The 25269-nt window shown below is 40.7% G+C and overlaps 1 protein-coding gene across 1 annotated transcript in view; it reads right to left on the bottom strand.

The window, feature by feature from the left end:
- Nucleotides 1–21902: 21902 nt before the first annotated feature.
- RXFP2 (relaxin family peptide receptor 2) overlaps nucleotides 21903–25269 on the bottom strand; it is a 46589-nt gene continuing 43222 nt past the window's right edge. Inside the window, exon 18 of the mRNA XM_059996191.1 lies at nucleotides 21903–22162. Coding sequence (XP_059852174.1) covers nucleotides 21903–22162 — 260 coding nt within the window. The remainder of the gene's footprint in view (nucleotides 22163–25269) is intronic.

The following is a 25269-nucleotide window of genomic DNA, read 5'->3' as shown; positions in this document are numbered from 1 at the left end:
TTAAATCGAAGCTGCTTCAGCTTTTATTTCTCAGTCATGCAGAGATGCGTCCTAATAACTGAGCTATGTACACAGTGTAACAAGAAATTAAGAATCCATAGAGACAGAAAGTAGATTAGTGGTTGCTAGGGGGCGGGGAAGGGGGGATGGGGAGTGACTGCTAATAGGTTGGGGTTTCTTTGGGGGTGATGAGACTGTTCCTCAATTTGTTAGTGGTGATGGATGCACAATTCTGAATATACTAAAAACCACTGCATTGTACACCTTAAGTGAAATTGTGGTACAGGTTTTCCCTGCTACCCAAAGTAGAGTGTTCCTATGAAGCCTTTCATAAGCCAAAACGGCATAAAGCACAGAATCAATTACCTTGGGGCACATCTTGCTAACGCATGCACAAAATAAATGGAGATAAAGCACAGATGCTCACAGACACAGTTCAAAACTATGGCAGATTGATGCTGCGATGCTGAGTGCAGTTCCCGGAGGAGGACCTTGGCAGGGCCACTCTCCTTGCCCAGGTTGGTGCTGCCTCCATAAGAGCTTGTTGCAAATCAAATGACAAATACTATGTTTGCTTTTTGCCTTTTACATAAAAGCACAAAGAGGGTTTTACACAAAACCCTCTTTGGATTTCCTTCAGTTAGCGAAAATGGTTACTAATGTAGGTTTGTCGTAAAAGCAAAGTGGTATACGGCAAACTTTTGAAAAAACTGAGGATACCTGTATGTGAATTACATCTCAGTAAAGCTGTTATAAAACCATATTGAGAGTTGTAGTGCTTTAGGGAGACACACATAAGCACATAGTTGGAGTACGTCACGCACGTCACGATTCTGTTCTTTGCGGGCAGAAATGGCTTATATGCACACACCCATCCACTCGTTCAATAAACCACGTATCTTTATCAGGTACTCTGACAGGGGTACACAGATTGATAATACATGATCTCTGTCTTCAAAGAGTTGCCAGACTGTTAAGGGGACAGTTGTTATAATACAATAAGGTGCTACTCCAAGGAGGTAAGACAGTGCCAGGTTCAGGGTACTAAGACCTAAGGCAGGACCTTGGCACAGGTGTGGAGGGGCTGGTGTTGTGCTGTCTTTTAGCAATGTCTGATGTGGCCCTGTCTGGGAGGTGTGGCAGGAAGTGAAGCTGGACAGTTACTCACAGGACAAACTATCGCCGTGGATTAGAGCTCAGTTCAAGAGGGGCAGCCTAATCAGGAAGTGAAAATTTGAATTCCTCTGGGTCTTTCTTATCCCTCCTGTAGTGTGTGATTTTGGTGGTCTTAATCTAAGCCCAGTTTCATCGTCTCTGAGGGGCATAGTAGTATCCATTAGCTGGCCTTTGTTTCTACCTTTTTAGTACACGAAGGGCTTTCTTGCATTCTCTCCTGAAAGTGGAGAGGTGAGGGAAGCACTTAAGGCCGTATGGTTTCGAACTGATGGAGCTGAGACAGAACTCATTTCCTGGCTCTGAGAAAACTTTTTTTTTTAATTTTATGTATTTTTTATTTTTGGCTGTGTTGGGTCCTTATTGCTGCGCGTGGTCTTTCTTTAGTTGCGGCGAGCAGGGGCTACTCTTCGTTGCGGTTTGCGGGCTTATTGCAGTGGCTTCTCTTGTTGCAGAGCACGGACTCTAGGCGTGCGGGCTTCAGTAGTTGTGGCACGTGGGCTCAGTAGCTGTGGCTCGCGGGCTCTAGAACGCAGGCTCATTAGTTGTGGCGCACGGGCTTAGTTGTTCCACAGCATGTGGGCTCTTCCCGGACCAGGGCTCGAACCCATGTCCCCTGCATCGGCAGGCGGATCCTTAACCACTGCGCCACCAGGGAAGTCCCCAACAGCATTTTTCTTTTCCTCCACCTTTTCTCTCAACTCTCGTGGGATGATGAACACCTTTGAAAGTGGGTACTGTGCTTTGTTAAATTCCTTATTTCCCTTCCCCCCCACCTGCATCCCCCATCTATCCTTACCCTGTCCACTTCCTCACCCCCTTCCCCATCTCCATCCAGGTACTGAGAGTGCCTGGGACCCAATAGGCCCTCAGTGAATGTCTGTTAAATGTTCAGTATGATTTACCATCAAAAAGGGTATCATCTTTTTGTTGTTGTTACTAATTGTTTAAAGTGCTGACATACATTATGAAGTTTGGAAATTAATTGGCCCATATAGTGTGTACACTCTGGAGTTTCGGGACATAGTTGTAAGAACATTAGAGAATCACATCCCACACTTTAATAAGCTGTGATTTGAACCCTAAATCTAAATGCCTGAAATTTAAAAGTTAGTCTCAATCTACGGAAGCACAATTTTAATATTTTAACAGTAATTAAGCTAAGTACTTGACAGCAGAATAATTTTAATACTTATTATAGAAATTTTTTCACTCTGAGGAGATAATTTCCTAGTAGTTTTAAAGATCTTCGAAATCTTTTCTAAACCTTCCTTGCTTCTTTTCTTTTTCAGGTCATCCTTTTCGTCTCATTTTTATCCTTCACAAGATTGTAATATCTAATTAACACTGCAGCATTACAATTCTCTTTTCCATAAATTTCTGTGCAAAAATCTAAGGAATCCAGAAGAATGGGGGAGTGCTGATCTCCCTGGAGTCCTTAGGCAGGGGAGAACCAATGAGAAGGCTGGAGCCATTCCTCCTGCAGGAGCAAATGTTGTCCCTCCCCGAGGAGTTATGATGTACTGGAAGAAATGAGATAGTGAAAATAAGCAAGCTACTTTGTGAATGTTATCAAATATCATCAGCCCCAGACAGATCGATCCCTAAGTAAGTGTTCTTTACTGATCACAGTAAAAGCAGATGAACATGACAGTTTTCCTAATATATTTAGAAAAACAATGATTTGTGCGAAAGGACCAACTTAATTGGACCACACATAACAACGTGTGGGAAACAGTCCTCGGGAAGAGGCAAGTGGTGTCATTGGAGGGGTTCAGCTGCTGTCAGCCGTCCACTGCCCCCAGCCATGGCTCCACAGGCTTCTCAAGCAGGCTTCCTCCTTTCCAGGTCACTTGGCAGAGAGCTATTCGGACAGTGAACAGCTACTGCCCCTTGAGATATTTACGGGACCTGCTTCTATAGATGAAAAGACAATCAAAGTAGAGAGGAGGAGCCAGAACGTCCCCCTGCTGAGCCATCTACCAGATCCTGGTGTTTCCAGTCAGCTAGCCTGGGGTCCCTTGCCGTTCTAGGAGAATCAACGTACTTTATGACAAAATTTCAGGATAGGAAGGATACCAGCAGACAGTGACTGCAAACGTTGGTAGCCCCATGAAAAAGAACAATTTTGTAAGTAGTGTAAATGTGAAAATTGTGAAGTTTTTTTTTTTTTAAATCAAAACTAATGCTGAAATTGTATACTCTAAAAAGTTAACAGTGGGGACCCATTCCCTAGCTGAGAAAAGAACACATCATCCCGTCTGGATGATCAGGGGAAAAGGCATCATGATGGAGATGGATTTTGAGCTGACAGTGAAAGATGAGTGAGGAACAGTAGTCTGAGAATGAGGGGGGAGGGCAGAGCAGGAGTAAACAGCACCTGGAAAGTCCCGGGGTGTGAATATGTACATGGTTTCAGAAGGAAGCAAGCTGACTGGGTGTGGATGAAGTGTGGAGGGGATACACGTTTCTGTTCATCTACACTGATTATACGTTCTCTGACTTTGCATATTACAGGTCCCCCACCTCCACTTCCAGAAAAATAGCTTTGTATTTAAGAGAGAAAAGAAACAGGCTTGAAGTAACTTGGCTGTTTCCTAGAGAATGAGAAAATAAAAATTTTCATATTATGTGAAAGTAAAGTCAAGCATGCTATGCAATTATTCAGAGTAAACCACTTAAAAGGCTCTTCAGTACAATAAAGAAGAATAGTTATCCCAAAGGAAGCTACTGTTTTGACATTTAACTGGGAAGACATCCAAAAACTTAGACAAGGGTTATAGCCCTTGCCTTTCTTTTGGAAGACTTCATAGTGATTATTCAGAGAAGCTGATGTCTGCAGTTCTACTTACCTTCAAATGATAATAAAATAAAACAAAACCCAACAGATGCACGTGTTTAAAGCAGACTGACACTGAAATCATTTCTTTTAAATAATTGACTTGAAGCATTTTTTTGATGTAGCTAAACTTCTCTCAAAAATGAACTCAAATTATCCTTTTGTATTTCTTAACTCTCTCTTTTTGATTACTTTTAAAAACTCCTATTGCCAGGTTGTCTTGACCACTTAACATGATAACAATTACTTTACTTCTTTTGAAGGATGCCATTCTAGTTATGAAATGAAACTAGAGGAGCTCCAACTTTGGTGGTGGGTGGAAGAGATGCAGGGCTGTCCCAGGACTGGTTTGGAGTCAGGCAGATTTGAATGATCTAAGCTAGTTTTGCAGATTCAGTTCTCATTTCCAGCTAGCACTTCTGTGCTTTTATCAGGTTAAAAGACACGTGGCTACTGGAAGAACCATGTATATGTTATATTCTATACAAGTAGCAACTGCAGTGTTTTCAGCTTTGGGTTGGTTCCTGAGGCCTTGTACTCTGCACCCACAGCCCTCAGCATGATTCAAAATTCAGATGGACGCTTGTGCACTAGGAAGCCTGGGGGGCTTAGATGGAGACTGGCCAGCAGCAAGGGCCTTGGAGAAGTGAAAATCAGGGCAGTTCCAGCTCTACCCATGTGCGGAGTGTGAAAAGCTCCAATAGCATTCGTCTCCCTTAACAATTTATTGAAGTGAAATCAGATTAAACTAAACTCACAGCCACCTTGAAGACAGAAGGGTAAATTGCAGCTTGAGGGATGTGCATGGACAAGGGGAGGGAGATTCCCACCTGAGCTGGGATGTGGAGGTTGAAAGATTGTACATACGTGCACCCAGGTTTTTCTCAGCACCATCTGCAGAACTGTTCTCAGGCTCTCTCTTGCACACAGCCCATTCTCTGCCACTCCGTGGGCCAGGTGTGGTTTGGTGGTGGCAGCATCGGGTTTGCCTACAGATATCAAACCTTGTGAATTTCTTGTGAAATATTTATGTATTTCATTAATTTTTCCCCCAAGACTATATGTTTCTAACAGATGTATTTCTACAATTATCTTTTCAAACCAGTACCTACCACGGTATGAAGAGGCTCTAAGTATTCTATAGTTAGAGTTCCAATTTGAATTCACTAATCACTGCTGACTAAAAGCACAATGAATTGCAAATGTGTAATTTTCAGGCATGTGCTGAAAATTTACCCGTTATAGACTTTGAAGTGGCAAAGAATCAACAAAATATATAATTTTGATGAATTTAGAAATGTTGAACAATTATTATAAATAAAAATGAAATTCTTAATACCTCTCTTTGCTCAGAAAAAAATCATTTTTAAATTCAACTAGAAAATAAAGATGAACTGTAATGAGTGTTGAATCAACTGTAACCTGATGTTATGAACCAGATTAATGTAGTATTAATTAGTTTGATTATAATCTATTTATATATCAGAGCATGAATTTTAAAATCTTGAAGTAATATGTAATTACAGAGTAAACTTTTTTCCATAAAAATGTGTCTTAATTTCCCTAAAATTAATCATGGAAAGAAAAATTGCAAACCTCATCTAAAGCGAAATATATTTATATCTATTTGCTCTTTCAATATTCAAAAATTCCTAGGGACTTTAAAACCCTAACAAAAATATTATATTTGTTATAAATGTTGTTGCTTTATTATTTAGTGATTGCTCTTCATTGATGTAATCCCTACAATACTGTTGTTACTTGTTTCTCCAAACATACCTTAGGAAAATGAATTAAGCATTATATAATCAGTGGATAGGGCTTCCCTGGTGGCGCAGTGGTTGAGAGTCCGCCTGCCGATGCAGGCGACACGCGTTCGTGCCCCGGTCCGGGAGGATCCCGCATGCCGCGGAGCGGCTGGGCCCGTGAGCCATGGTCTCTGGGCCTGGGCGTCCTGAGCCTGTGCTCCGCAACGGGAGAGGGCGCGGCAATGAGAGGCCCACGTACTGCAAAAAAAAAAAAAAAAAAAAAAAAAAATCAGTGGATAATTATATTGAACTCACGAATAATATAACTGCTCTTTTCCCTATATTTTAAAAGAAATATTAAGATAAAAGAAACTTATAGTTAATTTTTACTTTATTCATTTCTTTGTCAGTGGTTGTGGTAGCTCCATATGACTAAGGCACAGCGTTTTAGCTGTAGAAAATCTATGTCTAAACTGTTCAAGTTTAATATTCTTTCATCGTTTAGTTCATCCCCCAAGTTGGTTAAATATAAGTATTGGCCCTGCACAATCAAATCCTACAGACAGTATTGAAAATGTTGTTTTCATTTTTACAAAGTATGCCTTTGATTTTTCTAGAAAATGAGATGTGCATGCCTCCAGGATGAATAATGCCCAAGTATGCATTTAAAATACTTTTAGGTATTGATTTTTAAATCATATTTCAGAAACCATTAGAGTTGTACTTACAAATGCAATCTCAGACATCTCTATAGTATTCAGTAACAGCTGTTGGGTCAGAGAAATAATGTACTTCATTTTAAAAACAATTTAGGGGCTTCCCTGGTGGCGCAGTGGTTGAGAGTCCACCTGCCGATGCAGGGGACACGGGTTCGTGCCCCGGTCCGGGAGGATCCCACATGCCGCGGAGCGGCTGGTCCCGTGAGCCATGGCCGCTTAGCCTGCGTGTCCGGAGCCTGTTGCTCCGCAACGGGAGAGGCCCCAACAGTGAGAGGCCCGTGTACCGCAAAACAAAAAAAAAAAAAAAAAAAAAACAATTTAATGCCAGATGTATATGCCCATTATAAATCTGGATTTAAGATATTTGATTAATAGAAATATCAAAGGAAATAGTCCTACTTTACATTCTAAGAAATTAAACTTCTTTTCTGGGTCAGTTATTAGGAGAGGAAGACCAAGTCAACAATCTGGTTTATTTTCTAGAATCCATTAGGGACACTGACACAGTTGAATTTTTCTCTCAAAGGTTCTTTTTTTTAATGTTGTTCCTTAATTGGAAAACAATTACTCAGACCCTAAGGGAAAAAAATTACTAAAAATCATACAATTTGATGGTATAAATTAATAGTGCAACAAAATATTATGCTAACCAAAATAAACAGTTATGTAATTGCCTTGAAACATAACTGAATAAACTCTTCAATCCCCCCCAAAATCATACAACTGGTTCTCCACCTTATGAAAACTAAATCTTTAGTCAAGACTATGAAAAAATAAATTATTTCTTTCTTGCAGCTGATGATTATTAATTGTGACAATCTGATATTAAGCAAAAGTGAGGAGCACTCTGATTTTGCAAAGACTTAAGTTTTTTTTTCTAAGTCTTGCATTTTAATGTGGTTTTCTTTATACAGTGACAACTCAATGAACAAATCCTTCAGGAATAAAGTTTCATTATAACAAAATTGTCCAAAGTTGACAGAATTGACCTACAAAAAAAACATAGGGAGTAAGCTCCTTGACACTGGTCTTAGCAATGATGTTTTTAAGATTTGACACCAAAAGCAAAAGCACCAAAAGCAAAAAAAAAAAAAAAAACAAAAAACAAGTGGGACTACATCAAACTAAAAAGCATCTACACAGCAAAAGAAACCATCAACAAAATGAAAGAAAAAACAACCTACGGAATGGAAGAAAATATTTGCAACTCATACATCTGCTAAGGGGTTAATATCTAAAATATATTAAGAACTCACACAACTCAGTAGCAAAAAATCAAACAATTCAATTTAAAAATGGGCAGAGGAACTGAATACATATTTTTCCAAAGAAGACATATAAATGATCAATAGGTACATGGAAAGGTACTCACATCCTTAATCATCAGGGAAATGCAAATCAAAACTACAATGAGATATTACCTCACACTTGTTACAATGACTATTATCAAAAAGACAAGAGATAACAAGTGTTGGTGAGGATGTGGAGAAAAGGGAACCCTTGTGCACTGTTGGTGGGAGTGGAAATTGGTTTAGCCTCTAAGGAAAGCAGTTTGGAGGTTCCTCAAAAAACTAAAAATAGAATTACCATATGATCCAGCAATCCCACTTCTGGGTATATATCCAGAGTAAATGAAAACAGAATATCAGAGAGATATCTGCACTTTCATGTTCATAGCAACATTATTCACAATAGCCAAGATATGGAAACAACGTTAAGTGTCCATCAACACGTGAATGGATAAAGAAGGTGTGGTATATGTACAGATGGTCCCCAACTTATGATGGTTTGAATTACGATTTTTTGACTTTATGATGGTGCAAAAGTGATATGCATTCTGTAGAAACTGCATTTTGAATGGTTTTTTTTTTTGGCTGTGTTGGGTCTTCGTTGCTGCGCGTGGGCTTTCTCTAGTTGCAGCAAGCAGGGGCTACTCTTCGTTGCGGTGCACGGGCTTCTCATTGCGGTGGCTTCTCTTGTTGCAGAGCACGGGCTCTAGGTGCATGGGCTTCAGTAGTTGTGGTGCAGGCTCAATAGTTGTGGCTCACGGGCTCTAGAGCACAGGCTCAGTAGTTGTGGCGCATGGGCTTAGTTGCTTCGCGGCATGTGGGATCTTCCTGGACCAGGGGTCACACCTGTGTCCCCTGCATTGCCAGGCAGATTCTTAACCACTGTGCCACCAGGGAAGTCCCTGCACTTTGAATTTTGACTTTAGATCTTTTCCTGGGCTAGTGGTAGGTGGTATGATACTCTCTTGTGTGATTCTGGGCAGCGACAGTGAGCCGCAGCTCCCAGTCAACCAGAGGCTCACAAGGGTGAGCAGCTGATACATCTACAACCATTCTGTACCCATAACAACCATTCTGTTTTTCACTTTCAATACAGAATCCAATACATGGCATGAGATATTCAACACTTTGTTATATTGTCACCTATTCTATAAAATAGGCTTTGTGTTAGATGATTTTGCCCAACTGTAGGCTAATGTTGTGTTCTGAGCATGTTGAAGGTAGGCTGGGCTAAGCTATGTTGTTCCGTGGGTTAGGGGTATCAAATACATTTTCAATTTACGATATTTTCAACATACGATGGGTTTATGGGCCATAACCCTATCGTAAGTCGAGGAAGATCTGTATATACAATCAAATATTATTCAGACACAACAAAGAAGGAAATGGTCCATTTGTGACAACATGGATGAACCTGGAGGGCATTATGCTACATGAAATAAGCCAGACAGAGAAAGACAAATGCCGTATGGTATCATTTATATGTGGACTCTGAAATAAACAAATAAGTAAATAAAATAAACAAACACACAAATAAATAAATAAATTTCTTTTTAAAATGTCAAACTCATAGAAACAAAGAGTAGAAAAGTGGTTGCCTTGGGGTGGGGAGGGTGGGGAAAACAGAGGCTGCTAAAAGGCCACAAACAAACAAAAAAAAGCAAAACTGACCAGATTTAAATCTTATACCTGTACATGAATCATGTGAAGCACAGCTACCCTAATATGTTAAGAGGAAAAAATATCTCTTTCAACTGCATACATGTGTTACATCCATGTGTCTGGATGGCAGACATAAAAATCATGCTGGAATATGTGGAAGTTGGTGAAATCTGTCTGCCCCATCCCTATCCCCCATTTTTCCACTCCATTCATTTCACTGAATGAGTGAATGACTTGTTTTTAGTCATTTTGGATAGTCAGGACTTCGGAGCAACATTAGTGATGTGGGCCTTATATTTGCCAATTCATGAGAACAAAAGGAAAGGTTTGCCATGTTGGTGTTCACTCTTCAGTAGATGAGCAGCGGGTACGTGTTAGTAGGAGGCATTTGCTGGGCTCGTCATCCGTCTGCGGGGCTTTACTGCTGACCGTACAGCTTCTCCACTTGTCCCCCGTCATCTCCTCCCTTAGAGCCGTCTTTGCTTGGTTTCCGCTCTTCCCTGCCTCGTCTAAATGGCAGCCGGGCTTCTCACAGGAAACTGCTGTCTGATGTCACCGCTGATCAAACCCCCTTGGCAATATCACTCTTCACACAGCTACTACCTCAGGAAACGCAGAATGATTCTGTTGCATATGCTGGGGGAGTTTTAAAGCTTCACGATTTTTTAAAACATGCAGGTTAAAATACCGCGAGTGGGTTTGGGTACCTACTACCTATCTTTTGGGGGGCACTCAGCACGTTAATACACAATAGTGCTCACGCATAAGGCACTGCTCCTCTAATTGTCTCATTTCGGCACGTTTATGCTTCAGAATTGCCAGATCAGAGGAGATCATCATTGACAGTTCAGTCCTCCTTGTTCTGAAGCCAAGGTATACTACCAGACTGAAGGGAATCCAGGGAGTCAAAAAAGGCTCTCGGCAAGATGGTATCGACGTTCCCAGAACTTTGAAGGAAGGAAACTAGCAGGTAGAGGGCCTCTATATCAAGAGGTTAGCGCTGGGAGGAACCTCCTCAGATTGGGGTGAAAGTGGTCATTCCAGCTGCAGTTCTCTTCGCTCCCCCCAGCCAGCCGGAGCTGGGTCCTCCTTAGCTGTCAAGTCTGAAATGTCCACCATTGGAATCTCTAATGGGGAAAATGGTTCCCGTGGACCACTTGTCTTTAGGAAGTTATTATTAACATGTGTTTGCTATATGTTATCTGGGAGTAGCCCCTCCCTACCCAGCCTCTTTCTGTAATCTATGTTAGCCTCCGGACTAGCTAGTTAGCCCTTAAAACCTGAGGGCATAAGACCCATTGACTAATGGGGTTATGAGTGGGGAAGGAGTGCATGCCTTGGGTTGGGGAGTGGAGGTAAATAAAGACACTGAGTCATGGACAGCCAAATTAGGGTGAGGAGTTTGGGAGGGCAAGGGATTGCAAGGGGAAAAAAGCTGTACAAAGGTTGGCAGACCCTAAGGGAGAGAGAAAAGTGACATAAACAGAGAGGGGAAGAGAAGAGACACTTAAACCAACTCTGCTTTTTTCGTTTTTCTTTGTTTAGCCTGGATCTTATTCTGTTTACTGTCAAATGAACTCCCACTTTCTCTATTATTTATTAATTTTGGGGGGGAAAATTAAGGATAATTTGTTCACTCTTGTTTGCTGGTGTTGACAGAGCAGCTCCACTTTCTACAGTGGGCTTTTTGAATGGGATTTGCTTTCTCCTCATTAGTGCTGGAGAAGGGCTAAGAGAAAGATTGCTGCCCTTAGCAAAGGGAAATGCTTTAACTTTGAATTAATATTGTGTTTTTCATTGAATCGAGATGAGGAAATCAAAGATCTCTGAAGGTTGCTGAAGGTGGACAGAGGCTAAGACCCTCATTATAACCCCCCTAATTTTTCTTTTATAACAATTTACAGGTCAGTGAATTGTTACACTAATCTGAGACTTTCTCTCTCAAAAAAAGAGATAGAGATGATAGATAGATGATACATAGATAGATAAGTAAGATATAGATAGACGATTGACAGATTAGATAGGTAGATAGATGGTAGATAGATAGCTGGATACATAGACAGAGTGTTTGCAGTGGCTGCGGTTCACTGGCTGCTATGTCTTACCGACTTGGCATAGGTCAGAGGAAGAGAAGTTGTGACACGGTGGTCACACCTTCTCAATGGGAGAGGCTCCCAGTGACGCTGTGCACTGAAGAGCTGCCATCCCCACTATGTCCAGTCTCTGCATTACCAGTCTTTCCTTCCACCGAAAATCGAAATGTCCATCACTCTTCTGATTTCCAGTCGAGCTACCACCTCTCTGATGAGACCCCTAATTATTATGAAGAAATTTCAACAACAGAAAGAAAAATGAACCAAGGCGTGCTTACAAAGTTCTCTAGACAGGAAGGGCTGACATATTAGCAATAGACCTCCCTCCCCATAAAATCATTATACTATAATTTCCTATCATTAACAGGACTGGGGCCACATAATCTTCTTTATATCTGGTCCTGTGTCTGCCTCAGACTCTCTTACGTCTTAGTTCATTTATACCCAAGACTACAGGGCTTCATGTAGCCTGGGATCTGGGTGTGTAGTCATAGAATATTTTATGTAGGAATGTTTGTTGTAAATATGCAGAGTGCTTTGATATTCTCTCAGTGTTCTTGATCTTTTAAATCTCTTTATGAGCCTTAGAGAGTTCGTTCCAGCCACCTATGAGAATAACCCAGGGAAATATTTTTCTAGAGCAATCTGAATGGTTTAATGCTGAGAAGGATGAACTTAACAGACAAAGAAAAGAACAACTCCAGAATCTACTGAATAACAAATTACCCAGCATCTTACACTCTGTAGCGTTTTCCCAAGGCACATCTTATTAAATCCTCATGCCATAACCCTGTAAGATAGATGGGGAGGAATTATTCTTCTCTTAGAAACATTTGAGGTTCAAGACAGTAAGAGGCTTGTTCAAGATCACACTGCCTCTCTGTGGCTGATCTGGGACTTGAACTAGGTCTTTTGATCCCTGGTGTGAGATTTATGTTCCATTTCTACCCAAGGGTTTGAAAAGCGCATCTTTCTTTTATGGTGTTTCACAGGTTGGTGTATTCAGAAGGCAGACTCTGAGACAGCCTAGTGTTCAGGGGGCTTATGAGGGTGTACTCTCGGGATCAACCCCTGTGGAAAGGAGAGGGAGGAAGAAGATTAGGCAGAGGGAGAAGTGAGCTCGGATGCAAGACCAACGCCACGGGGAGCTCTGGATCCTGGCAGTTTGGTTCCAGGTCCCCCCTTCAGTGACCACATCTCTTTTCCCCTGAATTTGTCAAGAGCAGGGACTATTTACGCGTCTAATGTTTAGTATAGTGTTTGGCACATAAAAGACACTTCATGCTTTCCGAATGAATGAACAAAGTTGGAAAGAACCAAAATGCTTCACAGCAGGGAAGTGGTTAAATCAATTAGGATTAATACTTCAATGGAAAATCACTGAATCTCAATACAGAAAAAATAACAATTATGAAAACTGGGGAACATGAAAAAATTTTACACTCTTGCAAAAGAAAAATAGCACCATGTAATTGTATATATGCTGGGTTTGCAATGAGGGAAAACGTATCTATTAACATAATAGAAAATAAATGAAAATCATATATTAAAGTGAGGGGATTATGGGTGATTTTCATTTTTTTATTTATGTTTCTTTCAGTGTTGCCATAGTTTAGTTTGTGCAATACTAATTACATTGTTAAAAAGAAAAGAAAACAAATCACCAGTTTGTGGCTTTTCCAGCAGCACTGTCGCCTGGGAGTGAGGCTGTTGAGCCCCAGCAGTGAGCTGGGGTTTATTGACATGGAGAGGAGATCTGGCGGTGGAAGCCATTCAGCCACTCTGGAAGTCGGGGAATGCTATATTTTACTTCCTTAATCCACCCCCAGGGAAGACGTTATCTCCTCGGCTAGAGACTCTTCCCAAATCTTTTTTTTTTTTTAACGTCTTTATTGGAGTATAATTGCTTTACAATGGTGTGTTAGTTTCTGCTTTATAACAAAGTGAATCAGTTATACATATACATATGTTCCCATATGTCTTTTTAACTCTTAAATTGAATCCTCAATATCTGCTGATTCATAATTGCAGTGAGTTACTTTTGATTCACGTTCACTTATCACAAGATGTTTGAATCCTTTAGCAAATTTTTTATTCAATACAATCATACAAGTTCATTATTTGGCGGTGTTCTTTAAGCTTCTCATGGTGATAGACCATGAACCTATTCAGGGATTGCTGTCTTTTGGTGCAGAAAGAGACCTCTTTTCTCTCCTTCATATGCTTTGCAGGTGACTTAATAACATTCTGGCATTTTTGCTAGATAGATATTGATTCCATTTTGGCTAGGGTTCTAAATTCTCCAGGGTGCTTCAACCTGACTGCACTATTTGCACAGGGGTTTAAAACCCGACCCTCACTCTTCCTCTTTGGACCCCTTCTCTCTTCTCTTAACTCTCTGAAGCAAATTCTGCCAAATAAAACTCTGCTGTTTGCTCAGCCACTGGGCAAGAGTGGGACCGAGGTCTGTTCTCTGATGCGTCCCATTCTCTGAGCAAATTTTCCCCTTCTTGTGAATCAAAGTCAAGGGTTTTACTTTACCTCTGTGCTCTGCACGGCCACATTCACCATCAGCACCAGGAAGAAGGGAGGAAGTCACATATGTTCTCTCCTTTAAGAAAGTCTGATTTCACCAAAGATTACACAAAGGGTACTCTATTCAGTAGGTAATAAAGTTGTGAAAAAATCTTATCTGAATCTCAGTGTCTTCTTCTAGGTATGGTTTTTATACCCCTGGGTATGTTTTCTTATATATTAATGATCTATACTTTCTAATGTGGCTTTGAAGACAAAGGATGTAGGCAAGGAAGAGAGTAATAGAGATGGGGAATTTCTGGAGATATATATATATCTCCATACATATAAACACATCTCCCTCCATCTGGATATCACCATTTCAAACATCTAAAATCCTTGGGTTATTCTGGATAACTAAATAGTGATTTCAGGCAGCCAGGGACATACACATTTCATTCATTCATTCAACGAATTCTTGAGCACCTACTATGCATTAGGCACTGTTCTAGACAACCATTTGTCCACCAAAGCTTAAACTTTGAAATGAATTCTTCTGAAGTCTTTCAGATTTCGTTTCACCTTATCCTTTCTATCTAATCTTTCTTTTCACCTTATCCTTTCTATCTAATCTAATCCTTTCATACTAATCTAATCTTTTCTAGGTGACATAAGTTTAGATACAGCTTGGTAGAGTGGAAAGAATTTTATTGTGTCGAGAGAACTGGATTTTAGTTTCAGTTCTGCTAAAAATTATTTGCGTCTCCTTACGTATTTCTTTACAGATTGTGTTCTATATAAAAGTTCCTTGTAAACTGTGGAAGGCTATGCACATCTAAGGCATCATCCTCACGGACAGTAATTCTAATACTGGATCATAATGCAGATATTTCTTCAGTATCAACTAAGGTGTACGGAATTATTTGCCCCTATACCAAATAGACCTAGATTTCAGGGCTTTTTGCACTTGTATATATGTGTAGGGGTGCTGAGTTGGGTAAACTGTGGTGGGGCGTTGGGGGAGATTCCCCACCCTTGCAGATTTATTCTGGACAGACGTAAAGTGAATTTTCATACTGTTTTCCTTCTGTTTTGAGAAAGACTTGCAGGGGGAAGCTATCTTTCATAAAATTTGTTCATGCGAAAGGAAAGCCTGTAATTTCAAAGCTTTTCCTTCTGTTTTGTGCAGCCAAAGGGCAGAGATCCTAAATAGAAGGCCCGTTGTTTAACGATGTGGATTCACATTTTGGATAAGCAAGTGTAGGCTTGAAAGTCAGTTTGGGGCAGGGGTGAAAAACAAAACTATTCTGAAGAAGGGATTAACAGAATTTGTGGGATAGAACGGCTGGCAGTCAGGGTAGGGAGAAGGGGTTTGTGTGTGTGTGTGTGTGTGTGTGTGTGTGTGTGTGTGTGTGTGTGTGTGTGTGTGTGTGTGTGTGTGTGTGTGTGTGTAACAGAGAGGGAAATGACTGAATGACCTTTTAGAACACATTTAAGTTTTGTGGTTTTTTTTTTTTTTTTAACTGAACTGTAATCTGTCTTCATTACCCTCAGCTGTAAGTCTGTTAATGGTACACGGAGTTGAGGGATAACACAGCCCTCCCTCCAGTATCCCTCTGCTCTGTGTGTGTTGGTGGCAGCACCATATCGAGGGAGGACTGAGGCCCATGGTCCAGACAGTTGAGGCTAGAGGAGGCCCAGGGCTGGGGATCAGGGGAGAAGGAAAGTGCTCACAGAACAGGAACCGATTTAGCCAATTGTAAATCCCCTGAAAATTCGAAGAAACCTCGCTTGAAGAGACTTTTGGACGTTCTAACGTTATGATATGCAGGATGAGGGCTTGAGTCATTGAAATTTTAATTCTAAAAGATGGTGGAACCACAAAAAAGTTTATGAACTAATATTGGGTTGGCCAAAAAGTTCGTTCGGGTTTTCCATAAAATGCTATGGAAAACCTGAACAAACTTTTTGGCCAACCCAATATAACTGCTAACAATATATACACTGGCAAAATTAAACAGATAATCACATTAGTGATATTTGCTTTAGGTCTTTTTTTTCTTTTTTTAGAACAATTGTTAAAGACAGATTAAATTTTTTTTCTCTCTTTCCCAGAGGTAAATCCTTTCTTAAAATTGCAGAATATCATTCCCATGTATAAGATACATAAGGGATATACTGTTTTGTGTTTTAAAATTTTGTGTAAATAATACAGTGTACTCCATATTTTATAACTTTGTTTCACTCAATATTACGTTCTTGACATTTCTCTATTTTGATACATGAGATCACTTTAACTGTTGTATGATAATGGATTGTTTTAATTAGTAAGCCATAGTTTACCCATACTCCTACTGCAGGACAGTTAGATTGCCTCTGCTTTTGTGCTAATACAAATATTGAACAAACATTGTAGCACTGAACATCTTTGTATTCATCTCTTTGTGCCCATGTGCTTCGATTTCTCTAGGGTGAACACCTGCAAGTTGAATTGCTGGTTTGTGGGATGTCTTAGCCTGGATCCCTTAGAAAGATCAGAGCCTGAGGCAAGGTTTAAGAGCTAGTGCTTTATGAGGAAGCCAATCCTAGAGCAGTGAGGCTGAGAGAAGCAGAATGTGAGGCAGAGAAGGACAGGGAGCAAATGCAAGGTCTGTGCAAATGCCACAGCTTCAGAACAAGCCAAGACGAGCAGCTGGGCAGGTGGACCCACTCGGCCACGTGAGGCGTCTCTGGATAGGCTTTAGGGGAACGTATTCCTAGGAACAGTTCCCTGGAGCAGGACAAGTGGAAATGGATCTGTTGGATCCATTTGGATCCAAACATGGAGGATCCAAAGATCCAAAATGGATCTTTTCTCTTCTCTCTCTTATGGACAAAGTTCATTCAGAGGGGAGTAAATCACCCTGCACTTTCAGATTACATGCCCTGGCCTCTTCAGTAGCTGCTGGAGAGGCCAGATTCTACTACCCCTCCTCCGCTCTCACCCTCCGGTGGCCAGATGCGTCTTCCTGAACAGGAAGTGATGGAAGAGCCAGAGACTCTAGTACACCTGAAACATTGTAAATCAACTATACTTCAATGAAAAGAAGTTATTTATTTTTATTGAAGTGTAATTGACATAACATTACATTAGTTTCGTGTGTACAACATAGTGGTTCAATCTTCATGAGAGCAGCTCAGTGCAGTGGTGAGGGTGGAAGTCATGGGAGGTGAGATGCTGATGACCAAGAATGTACTATTCTTTCAAAATGTTTAGCTATAAAGAGAAGGTGAGAATAATACAGATGCTAAAGGAGGGTGCAGGATGGTGGGCTTGTTTTCTTTGCGGTGAGAATTGTAGCATTGTGAGCTGAGGAGAAAGAGCCAGCAGAGGGAGGGAGAGGCTGGTGACACGGGGAGGGAGTTTACAGATGATGGGGCAAAGTTGGAGGTGGAACTGAATCCTGGGTCAAGAACCACATGTTCTATGCTGGTTCCACGGGGAAATCAGGTATGTCATTGTCTCTTTATCCTAACAACATTTTTCCCAGGAGTATACCCAGTCATAAGTGCTGGACATCCCTGTGCATCTATGTCTGTTTAAGAGGCTAATGCAGGTGATAGTAGACCTATTTTTACACTTAAGTGAAGAGATCAGTCTGATTTGTAGTAAAGATGTTTGCTTGTTAATTATGCTGATGTCTGCATTCCTGGATTTTGCTAGCAATAGGCCACCTAATTTTTAAGTTGTACTTACTGCTGTATTGTTGTAAGTGCCTGTGTCCTAGAAAAGCTTCAATGTCTGAGGCATTGCTTCAGAATTTTTTCCAGAATAGAAGCCTCCTGGAAGGAAATCCACTGAAAGGGGTGGATTTCTGAACATTGGTGGCTCTGTGCATTGATTCTTCCTGAGAAAAGGGAAATTGAGAATTGAATGATCTTTGAACTTTATGTAAACTTTTGCATTTTAAATCCATATCAACCTTCAGCAAGTGTTTTAATCCACATAATAGATCTTCCCAGAAACGGGCCAAGACGTCAGTTTACGTGATATAATCTTAAGGAAAGTCAGTTATAGAGAATGATAGAGATTTAAAGATATTTGTCTGAGGTCTTGGAAGTAGTTGATGGCTGACCTTGAACTACGTCACCAGCACCCTCACTTTTGACAGCGTATTTCCTTGTATTAAATGTGTGTGGTCTTAGCAAGAAAGTATACAGCTTTCATTACAAAACCTATACTGAAGCAGACACCCTCACACTATGAAGTCAATCACTAAACAAGTGAACGTTTTACTAGCTCCCAGATAGTCCAGAAATAATTTCTTCTGTATAAAGTAGTTATGAGTTTATAACTCAAAATTGTTATGAGTTTCTTCAGGTCCTGGGGGTAGGAGGTGTCACTATGGACTGGGACCAGGCTGTTCAGACAGCAGAAGATCCCCACTCTGGATCTGCAATTTTGTCACTTGGCCTTTTTGTCCTCTATTTCTTCATTTGTAATTTGGTTCTCCCGTACGTGTCATGTAGAGAAATATCCTGAAGACCAGTGTAATGAAATACATGGAGTAATAGGTTTCAACTAGCTTTCAGGGCTTTGGGAAGTATTTCTCAAGGACTTTGAGATCTCCCACTGAAAAGCCATTTAAAAGGAGAATCATCTAATTTCATTTCATTTTCCTGGTCAGAGATAAACATTATCATTATTAAATGATAATGTTTGATAAATATACATCTGTTTGATAAATATACATTAATGATAAATATACATCTTCTGTCTTTCATAAACAAGATGTCAGACAACTGACATATAAACAGAAACATACATAAACAGAAAAATATATAAATAGATACACAGAGAGAGATCTTTGTAATCATTCTCTCTTATCTACCAGAATAAGGAAATAAGACACAAATACTTATGTTCAATGTTTTGTTTCTTGAGTAAAGTTGCCTAAGTCTATTTATTAAATAGAACCATATGCCCGTTTACGTTATACTGCAAAAACTAAAAGGAAATATGTCTTACATGTATTTCTTGTTAATTTTGGCAGATACATTTCCTTCAGACTCCCTTGGAGTAGTTATCAAACGATAGGGTGGATATGATTGATGTGAAGTCCTTACCATTTCTCATCTCTAACATGTGCATTCTCTGGATTTCTGCACTGCTTATGAACTTGAGGATGGGAAAGCAGAGTGAAGAATCACCTGGGGTGAGATAAAAATCTTGAAAATGTGGCATGAGTAGATAGGTAGCAAATCACCAAATGCTAATTTGATCTGGCAACCGAGTCATCCTTAGGAGACAAACACTGGGGAGATGGGTCTGCTTCTGTGGCTCCTTGATTTTATAGAGACCAGGTAGATGAAGCCGCAGAATTGGGGTGCAAGATGGGATTGGGGGAAGGTGATACTACTATTTATACAAAAGCTCAGATATGCCTAATTTCACTTAAAGCACCTGACCATCAAGAAGCTATTTCAGCAACTGTAACTGGCATAAACTAGTTTAACTTTAATTAGATATAAAACTTAAGAATAAACCAAAGTGATGTAGAAAAGCTTGGCTATGTCTAGTACAGATAAACCACTAAGCCTCTCTTTGCACTGATGTCTGAGGTTCCATATTGAGTTTTTAGAATATCTTTTTCTTTTCAAGACAAGATACGTTATACACAAAGGCATAACAGGATGTGGATCAGGTAATTTGCCCTCACCCTCTCCTACTCAGAGATGGCACAGTCTGTGGCCTCTTAAACTCTGGAGTGACATTTAATTGATGTTTATCTTGTCATGGAAAATGGCTCACGAACAGAGGTGGTATTTTCACAACCACATAGAAATACTGGGTTTAGAAAACAAGTCTGACCCAACACAAAAGACTTCACTCAGCCCAGATAAAACACTATCATTAGCTAAAATCAAACGTATTTCTGATGGTTTTCTATTTATATAGCAGTATAGAATAAGACTGTAAATCACTAAGCCATTAGAATTCAATTTTATACTATTTGTCATGCTGCTGACCAACATAGAGCTTCCATTTTTCCGTGAACTGTGCTGCCAAATTCCCCGGTGCATCTGACCTTGTGCTTCTCATGTCCAAAGCTCAACAGTAAGAGCGCAGACATTCACAAACACCGCTCCCAGATCCTTGCCTCCCGGCCCATGCCTGAGGCTCGAGAGTGGGAAACTGGGAGACACATTTGTGCTAAGATTGAGATACCCTACGCTCGGGGTCTATTCCTTATTTATGCTTTTGACGTTGGGAAATATATTAGAAATAAATCATGTGATGTTCAAGGACGGGCAAAGGACATTTAAAAAAACAGACAAGTTGGGAAGCAACTAATCATAGTGAGGAGATAAGACGGAGGAAATTTTGAAACTATAAGGCAAAAGCGTGGCCTAGTCAATGGGTAGGGACATTATTTCTAATAAGAGTGAAAAGATTTCCCTGATGTAAGAAATATCTCACTTGATCAAAATAAAGGAACTCCCATGATGGTTTTAGTCAATATTAGATACTGACAGGTAAATTACCGACACAGCTGTGATGCAGAAACTCTGGGATTCTTTCTTTCCTGGATGCTACTGGATAAAAGGGCATCTCATTTAATATGCAGTAGGAGGTGATGTGGAGTTCTTAGTCAGCTGCTTACATTTCATCTCATTAAAGGAACTCAGAATGAAGTGAAGAGTAAAGAAATTAAGTTACTGCTTCATGCTTTGAAAGAGGGGGGAAGAGAAAGAAAAGTGTAAAGAGGTGTCTTGTTAACTGCGGTGCTGTGTTTGTTTCCTAGTTATATTCTCTACCAAGAAAAACATGGGTAACAGTCAATAAGCCCTATCTGTGGTCTTTATTGAATTTAAAATAATGTATAGACAAATGCAAAATATAATTTTATTTACCTGATTCTTTTTTTTTTTGACATATAAACTTTCCATATAAAAACATGTCCAGGACTTCACAACTACTTTTTTCAAAAAACAAATCCAAACTTACCAGCCTTTTGGTTGAAAACAACAGGAATTGATCTGAGTCCAGTGTTCTTAAATCCCCCTTAACCCTTCTTATCTGTGTGTTCTATGATGGCAGAAGTTGCCAGCAACAGGGATACCGCTCTTAAGAAATTATACTTTAAAACATATTAAAATGTAGTTTTTGGCAGTTGGAGTGCCCAATTTTCCTTTATGGCATGGGCAACCTTAAGAGAAATATTTTGAGAGCTCAGTTCTTCTCACATTAAATACAAGCTGAAAAGGTGAATGGTACTAGGCAAATGGTCAGCGTGCCTCTCTGGTCATATGTTCGACTTCGAACCTTGTATGAAGTTCTGCTTTCAGAGCCGCTAATCCACGGGCCTCCATAGGGCAGGACTTGAGGTGGGTGGACATCTCGGAAATCCTTCGCTATCAGTTCAGCAGGATGCTGAGGATTTCACTTGACGTTGAAAAAGCAAGGAGAGAGATGTTAGGCTTATGCTATTCCCATCACGCTAGTGTTAGATGTCGTGACTGTTTTTATTTTATGGACAGCACAATTCAGTTTAAAAACAGACCACGCAGCGCCAACGTGTGGGCATCCGCTGGTAGGTTGGCCGCGTTGACGAGCTAGAGAACAACTGCTTATCAGCCTACTATTTATGGCTTCACTTGTGCATTTCAGGCATGTCGGTGAGGAGAACTCTCAGGTACAGTTCTCAGCCCAGCTGATAAACAGTACAGCTGCCACCGGAATGCAGGGCCTGACATCATCCTGCCGTGCTGTCTGTGCAGAAAGGGTCGCCGTTGGTAAAGATGAAAAGGACTGCAGATGTCATCTTCCAAATGCTGTGCTTTTTCAGGTAGTCCATTGAAAGTCCAGTGCTCCAAAACCAGTACTAGGAAGCTGGTTTCACTATATTCTCCTCGAGGTTTATTTTGTTCAAAACCCCAAGTTTCACTGAAGACGAGTCATCGGCCCACACGATGGATGTAGACAAACTTTTTTTTTTAGTTCTGAAAATCGATTTCCTCTGATGTTTGTGCAGCAGCTGTTTCAACTTGTCTTTGAAAAAGCTGGTTGTGAGAGTGTAGAGGATTGGGTTCAAGGCACTGTTTACTGGGAGGAAAAAAATGACGACCCAGGAAGTGATTGTTTCTGAGAAGGAAACGAAGTGTGAAAGAAAGCTGAGGTTTTCATAGACACAAGACACGTAACATTTTATAGTCAAAGCTACTTTTGAGACGGCTACATGGCTCGTTTACGTCCTCTCTCACCTCATGGAAAAGCTCTCTGCTGGAAGAGCACGGGAGCTACGAATTCAAGGTCCTACCACCGACTTTTCTGAGTTTCAGAAACGACTTCGCACGTTGTTACGAAACAACGTGGGAGGAGATATGTGAAAACACTTCATACACTATAAATTGATACATAATGTATTTTTCTTGTTTTCATTGCCCTTTCTTATAGAAAAATAAGAAAATGAGGAAATAATTCATAATCAATAGGACAGTGTCCAGAACTAGAAGGTTCTGGTCCAGAGTCAGCTCTGACCTTGGTCTGAATTTCAGTCCTGAAGGTCTTCCTGCCCTTCCCTCATATCCCCGCTGCTATATTCAGAGTGCAGTCAGAAGATTTGAAGAGCAAAAAAGAATATAGCTCCGAACTCAACGAATTCCTTCTGTGTGAAGGCTTACAAAGGTTAATAGAATATTAAGGGAAATATGCCAGAAAAAGTGAGGAGAAATTTTGGATGGCAGTGTCCTTTCTGAATTCAGTTGTCCCTCAGTATCCACCATGGAAGTGGTTCCAGGAGCTCCACAGACACCGAAATCCACAGGTTCTCAAGTCCGTTAAATAAAATGGCATAGTATTTGCATATAACCTATGCACATCCCCCGTATACTTTACATCATCTCTAGATTACTTCACCTAATACAAGGTACAGCCACGTAAAGAGTTGTAAATACAATGTAAATGCTATTTGCCAGCACAAGGCAAATTAAAGTTTTGCTTTTTGGAACTCTCTGGAAATTTGTTTCCAATATTTTCCGTCTGCAGTTGGTTGAATGCATGGATTTGGAACGCAGGGCTACGGAGGGCTGACGGTACATCAGTTGCTTGGTTAGGATGAAATCTATTTTCTCCCTTAAACAGAGCCTGCTCCCAGGGTTACACACTTCTTAGCTGTGTGCCTGTGGGCAAATCCCCTAAGCTCCCCAGACCTCAACTGCCTTATCTGTGAAAGGGGCTGACGATAACTTACATGACTGAAGTCAGTGAGCTGGGCCGGCTCTGCGGACAACCATTTTCAGAACCTGGGGTTCTCCAGTCCCACCACACTCTGCTGTCTCCTCCCCCATCTTCAAAAGTCTGAGAACTGCCATCTCAGGTGAGAGCTGGACATAAGCCTAGCATCCTTCCTCTCCCCCTCTCCTCTGTGACCCCCTCCTTCCCTCCCCATCCTGTAAATTTCTTATCCTTCAGACACTGTTGCTTGTTCTTCTCTTAGCCCTGCTCTGTTCCCTACATCCCGTCTGTTCTCCCTCCCGTTTACTTTTCCACGTCTTCTCTGACTTTATCTGCCCTTTCCTCCTTCCCTTTGATCTCTCCCTTCTCCTTTTTCTATGTTTGCCTTTCCTCTTTTCCACCCCGTCTTCTCTTTCTTTTCCTTATTTCTTTTTAACTGGAAAGAATACAGAAGAAATACGTTTGTATTTAGCATACCTTAGATTTATTAAATGAAGTTTTATATTACTATATTATCTGTCCTTAATTAAAAAAAAAAATTAGATATGAACAGTTTGTGACTGAAGAAAAACAGTCAGTTGTTTTTTGTCTGTTGTGTCCCGAAAGGAGGTTGTGATCAGGAATGAGACTTCCTGTTTGTCTCAGGATGACTCACTGATGTAAGGTTAGCAGGTAAGTCCTGAAATGGGAGGGCTGAAGCCAGCTTATCTTTGGGGCTGAACCCATGTACTCTCAGTGACCTACCATGATGGAGCAGACCCCAGAGTTCTTGGAGGGTGGGGACAGTGGCCATTTAGGTCCATGAATGTAGCAATTTCTACAACACCATGGGGAGTTGGGCAAGCGAGCAGGGGCTTAGTCAAGTGTGGTAAAGACTTCTCTCCTAGGTGCACTGAGGTATTCAAGACGAACCTCAAAGGACTGAACTATAAAATGTAGAGAAAGACCAATGTGTGGCCCAACAACATTTTCATGTTTTTTTTTCCTGTTCTAGTTCCATATCATGATCTAAAATGTCTTAGACTCTCTCCAACAATAATGATTACTACCCCTGCTATCAGAAAACCTTGTTGTGGGACTAAGCTCATAGGTTAAGGGGATGCTGCAAATGTTGTATGTCATTTTGCAGTGAAGCATTTGGCAAGGCAGAGGGACATAAATAGTTGCAGGTGTTTGTTACTTGTACATTCATCACTCTTTTATAAGGGCTTCTGATGTGTCAACCCCATGCTCGACACTTCTTTTGTTTTTATCCAAAAGATTTCACATTCCATGGAATCTCATGATAAAGTCATACAAATAGAATTTCACAAAATCGATTTATCTTAGGCCTATTGTCAGAAAGTTTAGTTAAGAATAAAATAAGATGACTGTTAAAGATGTTCCTCTGGTACAAATCCTGAAAACATCTTCTACCAAGATGAAGAAGACAATTCCTGCCCTGGAGGAACACTCCAAATAGATTTGCAATAGGCTGAAAAAGTGAGTTGAAGATGATCCCAAAGTTTGTTTCCCTGAGGGCTGGGCAAAAGCCCTGGGTGGACCCTAGGATGGCTACAATTTCTAGGTCCCAGAAAGGCCTTCAAGCAAAATCCTAACTAATGAAAGGTGATTTTCTCTGGTTGAAGTAGGGGTGTGGCCTTTTAGATAGGCACGTTCATGGAACATTAGACCTCCACAGGGCACAGTGTGACAACCACGTGGCTAGGGCCATGAAATAGACCGGTGGCTCTTAATCAGGGGTGTGCACCTTAGAATCACAAAACACCCACGTAGAGGCCTTGGCCCCTACAGACTAAATTCAGAGGCCCAGGGTGGAACCTGGACATGTATATTTTGTGTTGTTTTAGGTACTCTTGGTGAAGCATCACTACGTAGGCCAAGTGGAAGCAAGACACTAAGACTTAGTTTTCCTCTGTCTCCTGTGTTTTTGTTATTCTTGTCTGGGTTGCACCATTACTCGGCTCCTATCTTAGAATACTGATTATAAAACACTTAGGAAATCCTAAACCTTT

This window comes from Delphinus delphis, chromosome 18, assembly GCF_949987515.2.
Source record: "Delphinus delphis chromosome 18, mDelDel1.2, whole genome shotgun sequence".
NCBI classification, from domain to species: domain Eukaryota; kingdom Metazoa; phylum Chordata; class Mammalia; order Artiodactyla; family Delphinidae; genus Delphinus; species Delphinus delphis.
This window is presented reverse-complemented; position numbering and strand designations above follow the sequence as displayed.